Raw genomic sequence first — 11,313 nt, forward strand, 5'->3', positions numbered from 1 at the left:
ATGTGTGTATAAAGTTTTTTGACAGGATAATTGCCCCCACAAATGGGCAATGCCCTGCCCGAGGTGGGGGCGTGGCTATAAACAATTGCAGGTAACCAGGAAAGTGTTAATTGGCAAAGTGTCAGTGTCAAAGCAATGCGCGAATTGAAAAACCATTTCGAATTAGAAACTGTTAGACCTGACGCTTCCTTTGTTCTTCGGGTGCTCCTCCGCCCGATCTCTGACAGCTCGTTGAGTTGGCGTAACAATCGCTGTACAGTTGTCAGATTTACATTTGTCCAAATAATTGAAACTAATGGCAAACGACTTCGGTTACCCCCAATTTGTGGATTCCCCCAATGTGAACAGTCGCACTTGCCCGCAATTCCCGAAAATTGAAATAATATTTTACATGCCAGTTGGGATAACAGCATAGACCTTTATTAGCTTGACACTGGAAATCTTGAAAGTTAAAGTAATAATTAGGATATAAGTAAAAGATTAATGAAATAATTTAATAATAATACAAAATGGAATATATAAGGTTGTCTTAACTTGCTAAGAGTATTATAACTTTGTCATGAAATATGTGACGCTTAAAGTGAGACGTTTCCGCCTCTATAAGTTATGTATATATATATTTCTATTAATGCTAGTCTCCGCTTTAAGGATCTTATTATTGCTACCGCATCACCACAGGTTCTTTTGACCTTGCATCAAGAAAATATTTTGGAATCCGCTGGATCGGACTACTATACTTTACAGTTGCCATAGGAATGTCTGGAAATATTAAGTTCTTGTAAGCACATTTTTTAGCTTTCCTATGCTCTTCACATCTCAGCAAACCCACATCATTATTTTTATTAAAAAAAAAAAATTGGGCGGTTAAATAGTTTAGGTATTGAAAACGTTTCCCTTTTTCAAGATATCTTTACCCTACTTTATGATATGATTGTCAAAGCTAAAAGCAATTTTTCGACATATGTCTACAAGGTTATTTTCTTCGTTGTCCCGAACATAGGCGTTTTTTCTGTAATTTTAAAACAATTTTCTTTTTTGTTCCATTTCAGACACACAAAGCGGGTAGATCATTCTTGTTGCTCTTGGCATCCAGTTGCAATAGCATGAACTCATAGTACACAAGCGTGGTCATCATCTAAATGGATAAAAATATAATTAAAGCAAACGAAAAGCAATTTAGAGCGAAACTCACTCCAAAGAAGCTTCTGCGTGTCAGGTGGAAAAGACCCAAGCCGGAGAGACCTATATACTGACTCCTTAGCTGATGGCTGAAACGCTGTACTTCCTCGGTCCAGTCATCTCTGGGCACCATAGACAGCACCGTAAGGGGTAGTAACGAGGCTTCGTGGATTCTGGAGGCGCACAAAAAGACGGCGCAGGTGCGGCCCAGCAAGAAGAGCAAACTATACCAGAAATATGCATAATTAACGGGATAGCGTAGTTTGCTGTAAAACATATTCGAACCTAAGAATATTTTCTAGAATGACTGTGAGTAAAAAGCTTACGTAAAAATAGTTAATAGCTTATTGCATATAAAGTAAATGTTATTTAAACAGGAGAGCAAGACAATATGCGATATATTTGTCTCAACCAGATCCATAAGTTCACATAGGAGTATGTGATGCATGCGTATTTCATGCCACACAGCATCAGACACATGCTGAGAGAATAACAAGAAAGATCAAAGAAAATGTATGGAATATTATATAGTACAGCTCTTACTTGATATGCGAGATCCACAACTCGGTTTGCCAACTGTTGAAAGCGTTCGGCCAAACCAATGCTTATCAAAATTATAAACATATCCATAAAATTCCAAATGAAAGTGAAGGTGCCATTCAAAAACTGAAATTCAAAACCAAATACTTAGCTAAGTTTCAGTTAAGTAGCAATATTTAAGCTACACTTACAAACGCATAGAATATAAAGATGGGATTGTAGGGCAACATTTCAAAAATATCCGCAAATTCTCTCTTCATATACCCGCTGAATGGTATATCCGTTACGTTCGTCTGACAATGCACAATTTGCATGCGATAATTATAATAGCTGGATGCATAATATAGCAAATGCTCAGCTATAAAAGTAACAACAGTTTAAAGAAGTTTAAATGCTGGCAAAATTGAAACTCACCCAATGTCAGGCAACCCAAAGAACATCCAGTAATAAGCAGTTTACGGCGTAGGCTATGATTCGTTGTTGCATAGGGTGGGAAAAGCATTATTATATCTATACCGCTCCAGGGAACTATTAAGCGGGTCCAGCAACGCGCCAAGCAAATGAAATTCAAACAGATTATCATTCCGCTGCTAAAATATACGACGCCCACTGTGGATGTCAATAAAAATATTAGATTAAAAGATGCATTTTGTACTCTTTCTAGAAAGTCTTTTGCTCTCTTTAATGTAGCCTCTATTTTCATAATGTCAAATCAAAATGATGTTGTATTGATAGTCCGTTCACAAATTCTGTTTATAGATAGAGTACACATTACACATCTACCAAGAGAGCCTTTCTATGCGATTTTCATGATCTTTAATATTCTGATTACATTAAACAAACTCCAATTTATTAGCTTCAATAAAGTTTATTTTATCTTACCAATATTCTTAGCATTAATACCGCCTTGAAACAGTTTTGTTGCTAAGCGGATTGTCTTCACACCACCCAACAGTAGAAAGATCACCGAGAAGCACGTGCCAGAAGAACGTAATTGAAATGTGACCATCTGAGGATTAGGACTTAGCACATTTGCTAAGGGCATCATGCCAAGAACCTGCGCCAGGCACAAATCTGTGAAATGACAAAAGTAAGATATTCCATTTTGATACCAGAAATTCTACCTACATGGCCTTATGGCACGATGAAACGTATCCAGTTGCTCCAAGTCCTGAACATTACTAGCACAGCGCCATTTTTGGTCAATTGCAGCACGTTGCCGCCGGCGCTTGGCCTTTTGTAGCCTCAAAATGTTTGGATTCCGTTCAAAAGAATGTTTACCCACAGCTTGCCGCATGTTGACTGAGTTTTGATTGCCGCGTTTATAGCTGCTTTTCCCACCAACTTCTAATTATTGTTTACAACAATGGACGCCCACACACGTGAGATAACTGGGGTTTTTTTTTACCTGTAATTTCCTTTTGCAGTGTGACCAGCACATTTTTAACTGGTGTCGTGCATAGACGCAGGCGCTCCGGTTCAGTGTCCAAATGGCCAGCAACATGGAAGGACAGCCAGGTTGGAAATTGCGGCACATGTTCGGCAAAAAGCCGAAACAGGTGGATGAAAATTCCCCAACCAAGCAAACAGACGAGGGGAATTTCGATTTCAATGTTATCAGCTGCGAGAAGCCAACAGATTATGCTAATCTAGAAATATTTCATCGCGCAGTTTATCCCAGTAAGTAAAAACTATGTTGTAAATGACCATTTACAGTGTTTATCCGTCGGTCCCCTCATATTTGGAATGAAGACTACTGTTGAGCTCCTTTAAGGATAGATCCAAAATATTGTCTGCCATTCTGGTGTCAAGTTATATTGGGTTTTTACTTCTTATTTTACAGTCATGTTGGTGGGTCAGTGTTTTGCGCTAATGCCTCTAACTGGCATATGGAACCCAAGTCCGCGTCCTGTACGTTTCCGATTCAAATCTCTGCAAATGATTGCGTCGCTGGTTTTCCTGGCGGCCTGTTCGGTGCTGACACTTGGCATGCTGAAGCATTTGCTAAGGATTGGCGTTACCGCGAACAACTTTGGTTGGTATTAGCCGCTGACAAGTTGATAAAAACTAATGCCATTTCCAATTTTGTATAGTGGGCCAGGTGTTTTTCACCTGTGTACAGTGCGCTTGCATTTTATTCATAGATTTGGCACGTCATTGGCCTCCACTTATACGCTACTGGACGCGCCAGGAGTTGGTCTTTACCAAGCCACCCTATGAGGTGCTCAAAAGAAACCTCAATCAGCGTGTGCGACAACCTGCTCTCATCATTATAGCCATGTCGCTGGGTAAGAACTTGGCTAAGGCTATTTGACAACTTGCCAATCAATTGTTTCGATTCCAGTTGAGCATGGTTTGTATCTTACCTCTGCTATTGTAAGCTACCAACAACGCATACATATCTGTTCCATAACTCACAATAGTACAGTAGTCGCATCCTTTGACGATTATATAAAAAACAACTATATATATGTGTTCCAAGTGCTGCCCTATAGCCGTTTCATAGCTGTCTATATTCTGGTAATTAGTATGTTTTTGTTTTTATTAATTTTTGAAATACTAATAGATTACTGTTCCTCATTTGCTATAGCTGGTAAATGGCACCTGCACTTTTATATGGAACTACATGGATCTTTTTATCATGATGATCAGCAAGGCCTTGGCCTATCGCTTTGAGCAAATTTCGAAGCGTATTTGCCGTCTGGAGCAAGAGAATCAGGTGCCGGAGACCACATTTATCGAAATACGCGAACACTATGTACGCATGTGTGAGCTACTGGAGCGTGTGGATAATGTTCTGTCCAGCATCATTCTATTATCCTGTGCGAATAACTTATATTTTATATGTTGTCAGCTGCTCAACATATTCAAGTGAGTGCTCCATTCAGCTTAGCAGTCAAGGAGTATCCTAAGATTAGGTTTTCCTTCTAGCAAATTGCGTTGGCCCATCAATTATGTATACTTCTGGTACTCCGTGCTGTATCTGGTGGGTCGCACAGCTTGTGTGTTCCTCACAGCAGCCACCATCAACGATGAATCGAAGACTGCGCTGACCGTGCTGCGTCGTGTGTCCAGCAAGAATTGGTGTGTGGAGGTGGAACGCCTGATATTCCAAATGTCCACGCAAACGGTGGCATTGTCCGGCAAGAAATTTTATTTTCTAACACGCAGGCTACTTTTTGGGGTGCGTATAAGTACAAAGTCTTACAGTTATTTTGTGCTAACAATACCTGGCTCCCCTCTATATAGATGGCCGGCACTATAGTTACCTACGAGCTGGTGTTGTTGCAATTCGATGAACCCAACCGTCGCAAAGGCTTGCTGCCCTTGTGCGCCTGAAAAATGGCAACAACAATTATAATTTGTCATGCCGGCTGACAGTCGCCCACAATTATCTTTAAATTATTGTAAATAGTAGCTGCTAAATTGTCACGCCCACTCATTGCCTGCACGTACACAGTATTTCGCTTAAGAGTTGGCAGTTAGTTTTTGGCCATGCCACAGGGCGAAACATTCCATCGCGCTGTCTCACAAGGTAACTACATGATTCAAGCTCTTGTTCGACAGAAATTAAATATTTTTTTATGCAGTGCTTTTTATCTCACAGATCTATGCACTGCTGCCCGTGAGTAATATACGGTCACAGCAGGTGCAGAATATTCAATTCAAATGGCTTAGTCCGCGCGCATTTTATTCGGCAATCATTTTAATACTCAACCTATGCGAATTTGGTGCCGTTTTAAATCATGTCGGCAAGGTTGGCGTCAACTTTCATACGTCCAGCTCGCTGGCCCTATATATTGTTTGCCTGCTGGAGCATATTTTCTTCTGGAGATTGGCATTTAACTGGCGCAGCATCATGAGCCACTGGCACCGTGTGGAACAGCTTTTTCTTAGCGTACCCTATCGCTTCTATGACGAGTACAAAATGAAGCGTCGCATCAACATTGTTTTCGGTCTGATCATGTCATCGGCCCTATGTGAGTCTTGTGGTATTATGTTATAGTATTATTATTGTCTGGAGTCTGTTGTTTTTGTAGTGGAGCATTGCCTGCTGTTGGCCAACTCTTTCCATTTGAGCAGTCTGGAGCGCACACAATGTAATATCAATGTCAGCTACCTGGAAATCACCTACAAATGGGAGCGTCCACATCTCTATTATTTACTACCCTATCATATCTGGTTGATGCCAATGCTTGAGGTGATTCTCACTGATTGCTTTAATTGGTCTGGCAATTATGGTCATGTTACTTGCAGTGGCTCAATCAGACTATTGCCTATCCGCGCTCCTTCACCGATTGCTTTCTCATGTGCATTGGCATTGGGCTGGCGGCGCGTTTTCATCAGTTGCATCGCCGCATTGCCGCCGTGCATAGAAAGGTGATGCCGGCCATATTTTGGACAGAGGTCCGCCATCATTATTTGGCATTAAAGCGTCTCGTGCGCCTGCTCGATGGAGCCGTTGCGCCACTGATGCTTTTGGCCTTTGGAAATAATATGTCATTCATATGCTTTCAGTTGTTCAACAGCTTCAAGTGAGTTGAAACCGTGCTTGATTATTAGTTTTCAGTTATGAGTCTTCTTTTATTGTTAACAGAAACATCGGTGTTGATCTTATTGTAATGCTGGCATTTTGGTACTCACTAATCTTTGCTATATTACGCACCACCTTAACTATATTTGTGGCATCTTCAATTCATGATTTTGAGCGCAAAATTATAACCGCACTACGTGATGTGCCCGCGAAGGCGTGGACTACAGAGGTAAGAGATCTATTTTAAATTATTTCAGCAAATTTTAATGCAGTCTGCGCTGGACAGGTGCAACGCTTCAGCGAGCAGCTGGGCAATGATATGACCGCATTATCTGGCAACGGCTTTTTCTATGTCACTCGTCAACTTGTGCTGTCCGTGAGTGGAGCAAAGAAAGTGCTTATAACTGGAACCGCTCTAAAGCCTCTAATCATTACAGATGGCCACGACAATAATCACTTATGAGCTCATGATATCGGATGTCATAAACCAAGCAACAATCCGGCAAAGAACCGTCTACTGCTAAATTAGTATATGCATATCAGAACCCAGGATCCTGTTTTATCTCATTTGCCAAGAAACCTACTACGAGATTTGTCTTACTTAACTACAAATACATAAATTATTTTCTGCTATAAGCCCCGTAGGAAACCCTGATATGATTCAGTATCTTTCTTAATGACTTGTTCATTTTCTTTGCTGTGAAAAACTACGAAAAGATTTACGTTGATAAACTCTAAAGCACTTTCAAATGTCATGCCCAACCATTCAGATCTTAATGGCAAACACGTTAATAAATTTCCAACATACGCCCTGTTGTACACATTCGCTCGTCGATTGCAATCACCGTTGAACTGAAAGAATTCTTTTCGCATGCCCATTTGCCAGTAAACAGCCAACAAATGAAGCAGAAACGACAGAGCTGCAATAAAAATACGCTCCAGCACGCCATTGGGCCTTGTAAGTTTACCCCATTAATTACCCACTTATATAAACTATATAATTAATGGTTAGGTTAAATGTAGTTAAATAAACATTGAGTATTGTTATTTGATCTGAGATTCAAGCAGACATTTTTTTTATTGTTATTGTTCTAATTATTGATATTGTTTTAAGTAAAGAATATAGTTAATCACCAAATTTAGACCTGGACTCGAAACCCTGCTTAAACTAATAAAATAATAATATAAAAGTATTCAAGTTATATAAATCTAATCAATTTTCCCAGTTCTGATTCTATCACAATTTCTTGGCGTGCTGCCCGTTTCCGGCGTCTGGCCCTGTTCTCCAGCTGAGAATGTGCGTTTTCGCTGGCTTACTCCGTCCTTTTTTCTAAGCATTGTCATATTGGCCTTTGCCATTTTGGACTGTATCCTCTCATCCAAAGTGGTCCTCGATCATGGCCTTAAAATCTACACCATCGGTAAGACAAATTCTGTTCGTATTAGTGGGAGTCCGTTTAACAATTATACTCTCCGTCAGGCTCGCTTAGCTTTAGCGTTATTTGCATTGCGTGCTTGGGCGTTTTCCTTTCCCTCTCGCGCCGCTGGCCGCATCTCATCCGACGGACAGCACAATGTGAGCAGGTTTTTCTGCAGCCTGGTTACGATTGCCATTTGGGCCGGCAATTTGGACGACGCCTGCGCCTTTGGGGCGTGGGCTTGCTGGTGGCCGCACTCTGCGAGCACTCCACGTATGTTGGTAGTGCTCTGTACAGTAATTACCAACAAATACACGAGTGCAAGCTGGACGTGGACTTTTGGATGAATTATTTCGAGAGGGAGCGTCAGGAGCTCTTCTCGGTTTTCCACTTCAATGTGCCACAAGCGCTTTTTATTGAATGGACCACACTGGCCATGACTTTTGTTTGGAATTTTGTGGATATATTTTTGATACTGATCAGTCGTAGTCTGCAGCTGCGCTTCCAGCAGATGCACTGGCGCATACGTCAACATGCCGGGAAACATATGTCCAGCGAGTTCTGGGAGCAGGTTCGCTATGATTTGCTGGATCTATGTGATTTGCTCAAACTGTACGATAAGGAGCTCTCTGGACTAGTTATCTTGGCCTGTGCACACAATATGTACTTCGTGTGTGTGCAAATCTATCATAGCTTTAAGTAATTTCTGCAGTTTGCATGTTAAGATCATATAAACTTATTCTTTTTATTCTTTCCAGGGCCAGGGGCAGCTTTATGGATGAGTTGTACTTCTGGTTCTGTCTGATCTACGTTATAACGCGAGTCTTAAATATGATGTTTGCTGCCTCTGCCATACCACAGGAAGCCCAGGAAATATCATATACACTCTTTGAGATACCAACAGAATATTGGTGTCTGGAGCTGTGGCGCATACAGGAAGTTATATTGACCAATACATTTGCCCTGAGCGGAAAAGGATACTTCTTTGTGACCAGGCGCCTAATATTTTCTGTAAGCTATAGTATTTTTATGACCAAAGATTTGTCTTATCCATTATTCTTCTGTTCTTACAGATGGCTGCCACTTTGATGGTCTATGAGCTGGTGCTAATCAATCAAATGAGCGGCTCTGAGGTGCAGAAGAGCATATGTAGTCGCGGCGCTGGTGCCTCCAAGAGCATTTTTTATTCATAGGTCCGCACTTAATCCTATTGCATATTTTATAAAGCTGTCGGCGAGCGAGCTGCAATTTGCACAAAGATTGTAAACAGATAAGCAAAACAGATATTCAATTGGCAGGGCTGGCATTAAAGAGAACCCCACCTTTCAGTTTTTTGCTTTGACTAATCGCAATGTAAACAAAAAATTTAAAAAACTGCAGCAGTTGGGCATGGGACATGGCGAGGACCATAGGTGATGCGACAAGACGGCGCAAAAGCGTGGCCCTCATCAATTTTTGGCGTGCGGCACGCGTTGACTGCGAGTAAGTCCAAATGTTATAAATAAAAACCTTTGGCTTAAGGACTGTTTATAGCACAAATATAAATGGTATAGAATCCAATGCCGGTTTTAAGCATAAATCCCGTGTTTGCTGGATCAGACGCAGGCCAAATGCAAATAAACTACATCAACGTAAGGTCAAAGAAGTCCTGCAACGCGCCAATCGAGACGATTATGTGCACAACGGTTCATTTTTGGAGGCCATCAAGCCAGGTAACTATCGAAATAATTAGGAGGAGTTCCCTTTAGGATGCGTAAACCTTGATGCTCAACCGATTTTAAGCACTGAAAGGAGTTCTATTATATTAACTAATCTTTCTCTTTAATATTTTCAACTGTGTTTTACAGTATTGATCATTGCCCAAGTTTTTGCTCTAATGCCTGTGCGCGGCATAACTTCAAAGCATGCGGAGGATTTGAGTTTTAGCTGGTTGAGCTTTCGCTCTTGTTATTCGATGATCGTCATCGTAGCCTTTGGTATTGTGTCTGGCTTCATGGCGCTCTTTGTCATGCGTATCAATTTCGATTTTGACTCGGTGGAAACTTTAATCTTCTATGGCTCTATATTCGCTATCTCTGTGGCTTTCTTTCAGCTGGCCACCAAATGGCCAGCAGTTGCCTTGGAGTGGCAGATGGTGGAGTCACAGCTGCCTAAATTGCATACAGAGAAAGAACGCTCTGCATTGGCCTTTCATATCAGAATGATTATAATGATAGCCATGATGTGCTCGCTGGGTGCGTAGTTGCAATATACTTATTAATTCAATTTTTCAAACTCTTTCTTTTTGCAGTGGAGCATATTTTGAGCATGCTGTCCAGCATTTATTATGTGAATGCCTGTCCTGTGCTGCCGAATCAGCCCATAAACAGCTATTTATTTATAAATCTTTCAATGTTTTTCACATTTGTCGACTACACTGCATTTCTGGGCTTAGTTGGAAAAGTGATCAATGTGCTGGCCACCTTTGCCTGGAGCTTCAATGATATATTCGTAATGGCCGTCAGCGTTTCTCTAGCGGCACGTTTCCGTCAGCTAAACGACTATATGCTCAGGGAAGCCAGATTGGTAAGACAGAATATTTCAGCATAGAAAGTGGAGATTCAACTTGTCTTTTTTCCTTTCAGCCCACTACCGTTGAATATTGGATTCAGTGCCGCATTAATTTTCGCAATCTTTGTAAACTCTGTTCAGTTCTGGATGATGCTATATCCATTATAACACTCTTATGCTTCAGCAATAATCTCTACTTTATATGCGGAAAGATCTTAAAGAGTCTGCAGTAAGTCTGAAATATGGATAACTATCGAAAATATTTATATGATTTTGTGTTTGATATAGGAAAAAGCCCTCTGCATCGCATACGGTATACTTTTGGTTCTCGCTGGGCTATTTACTATGTCGCACTTTAATACTCTCGCTTTATAGCGCCAGCGTTAATGATGAATCCAAGCGTCCATTGCGCATCTTTCATCTGGTACCCAGGCAGTTCTGGACCAGTGAGGTATCGGGGTTAACAATAAATATAAGAAACAAGGCTTAAATCGAACTGGCTAAAGCCCGGGACTCCAGTTTTTTTTGTCTATATGAACATTACTTTAAACCAAAACAGTTGCCAAGAAAACAGGGAGGCCGGAACCGGAAAAATATTTTTTTAAATGGTTTGGTTTCATATAAGAAGCTCTTAAGGGAGAGTTAGTTCTAAGCATTGGATTTATCTAACCATATTTGAAGAGACTTGTTTATGACAACATTTACAGTACATTTACATTTTAAAAACATATGCCAAACCGAACATTTTTATTGGACCCTGATTAAACGCGCTCCTTAATCAAATTCTGAATTACAGCTCAAGCGCTTTTCGGAGGAAGTGTACATGGATCAGGTGGCCTTAACTGGCATGAAATTCTTTCGGCTTACACGTGGCGTGGTCATAGCGGTAGGGTCTCTATAATTAATGATGCTATCTAAACTATTTATGCCATATAAATTTCTATTTATAATAACAACGGCGCAGGTGGCTGGCACTATAGTAACCTATGAGCTGATTTTGCTGCAGTTCAACAAGGAGGACAAAGTTAATGACTGCTACGAGAACTAAGCTCTCGAGCCCAACCAAAGTCCCACAATTATTCGTTTTATTCG

The 11,313-nt window shown here is 40.8% G+C and overlaps 4 protein-coding genes across 7 annotated transcripts; 3 read left to right on the top strand and 1 right to left on the bottom strand.

The window, feature by feature from the left end:
* Positions 1–981: 981 nt before the first annotated feature.
* Positions 982–3,028, bottom strand: LOC115770492 (gustatory receptor for sugar taste 61a). The gene is given in 7 exon segments (XM_030715779.1): positions 982–1,135; positions 1,193–1,660; positions 1,723–1,845; positions 1,911–2,077; positions 2,134–2,328; positions 2,602–2,793; positions 2,848–3,028. Coding segments are annotated over 7 exon segments (1,404 nt in total). The 5' UTR covers positions 3,017–3,028; the 3' UTR covers positions 982–1,045.
* On the top strand, positions 2,785–5,070 carry LOC115770489 (gustatory receptor for sugar taste 64a). Of its 4 annotated transcripts, none has more exons than XM_030715771.1 (8): positions 2,785–2,809; positions 3,189–3,399; positions 3,563–3,754; positions 3,813–4,007; positions 4,064–4,239; positions 4,310–4,590; positions 4,651–4,903; positions 4,969–5,070. In XM_030715771.1, the coding sequence occupies exons 1-8, from the start codon at positions 2,801–2,803 to the stop codon at positions 5,056–5,058; spliced, it is 1,407 nt and encodes a 468-aa protein (XP_030571631.1). In that variant the 5' UTR covers positions 2,785–2,800; the 3' UTR covers positions 5,059–5,070. The 4 variants fall into 4 exon arrangements, with proteins under 4 accessions (XP_030571631.1, XP_030571634.1, XP_030571632.1 ...); XM_030715772.1 differs by lacking the exon at positions 2,785–2,809 and adding an exon at positions 3,056–3,129 and having other exon boundaries at positions 3,183–3,399; XM_030715773.1 differs by lacking the exon at positions 2,785–2,809 and adding an exon at positions 3,062–3,101.
* A 102-nt stretch (positions 5,071–5,172) lies between these two features.
* LOC115770491 (gustatory receptor for sugar taste 64b) lies at positions 5,173–7,138 on the top strand. The gene is made up of 7 exons (XM_030715778.1): positions 5,173–5,254; positions 5,310–5,699; positions 5,760–5,920; positions 5,977–6,254; positions 6,317–6,482; positions 6,540–6,629; positions 6,691–7,138. Exons 1-7 carry the CDS (start codon positions 5,215–5,217, stop codon positions 6,775–6,777), a joined length of 1,212 nt encoding a protein of 403 aa, XP_030571638.1. The 5' UTR covers positions 5,173–5,214; the 3' UTR covers positions 6,778–7,138.
* Positions 7,139–7,140: 2 nt separating this feature from the next.
* On the top strand, positions 7,141–11,291 carry LOC115770353 (gustatory receptor for sugar taste 64e-like). The gene is made up of 13 exons (XM_030715591.1): positions 7,141–7,211; positions 7,480–7,674; positions 7,734–8,370; positions 8,430–8,682; positions 8,745–8,855; positions 9,038–9,153; positions 9,205–9,383; positions 9,519–9,905; positions 9,962–10,236; positions 10,296–10,450; positions 10,510–10,672; positions 11,018–11,107; positions 11,186–11,291. The coding sequence occupies exons 1-13, from the start codon at positions 7,154–7,156 to the stop codon at positions 11,267–11,269; spliced, it is 2,703 nt and encodes a 900-aa protein (XP_030571451.1). The 5' UTR covers positions 7,141–7,153; the 3' UTR covers positions 11,270–11,291.
* Positions 11,292–11,313: the final 22 nt, after the last annotated feature.

Source organism: Drosophila novamexicana, unplaced genomic scaffold (genome assembly GCF_003285875.2).
Source record: "Drosophila novamexicana strain 15010-1031.04,08,12 unplaced genomic scaffold, DnovRS2.1 tig00004555-arrow-pilon, whole genome shotgun sequence".
Lineage (NCBI taxonomy): Eukaryota > Metazoa > Arthropoda > Insecta > Diptera > Drosophilidae > Drosophila > Drosophila novamexicana.

Coding starts and splice junctions, on each gene's coding strand:
- LOC115770489 (XM_030715771.1), top strand. Junction 4,008..4,063: donor CATTATAGCCATGTCGCTGG/GTAAGAACTTGG, acceptor TTTCGATTCCAG/TTGAGCATGGTTTGTATCTT. Junction 4,591..4,650: donor CAGCTGCTCAACATATTCAA/GTGAGTGCTCCA, acceptor TTTTCCTTCTAG/CAAATTGCGTTGGCCCATCA.
- LOC115770491 (XM_030715778.1), top strand. CDS start 5,215: ATGCCACAGGGCGAAACATTCCATCGCGCTGTCTCACAAG. Junction 5,700..5,759: donor GATCATGTCATCGGCCCTAT/GTGAGTCTTGTG, acceptor TTGTTTTTGTAG/TGGAGCATTGCCTGCTGTTG. Junction 6,630..6,690: donor CTCGTCAACTTGTGCTGTCC/GTGAGTGGAGCA, acceptor TAATCATTACAG/ATGGCCACGACAATAATCAC.
- LOC115770353 (XM_030715591.1), top strand. CDS start 7,154: ATGAAGCAGAAACGACAGAGCTGCAATAAAAATACGCTCCAGCACGCC. Junction 7,675..7,733: donor CCTTAAAATCTACACCATCG/GTAAGACAAATT, acceptor ACTCTCCGTCAG/GCTCGCTTAGCTTTAGCGTT. Junction 9,384..9,518: donor TTTGGAGGCCATCAAGCCAG/GTAACTATCGAA, acceptor TGTGTTTTACAG/TATTGATCATTGCCCAAGTT.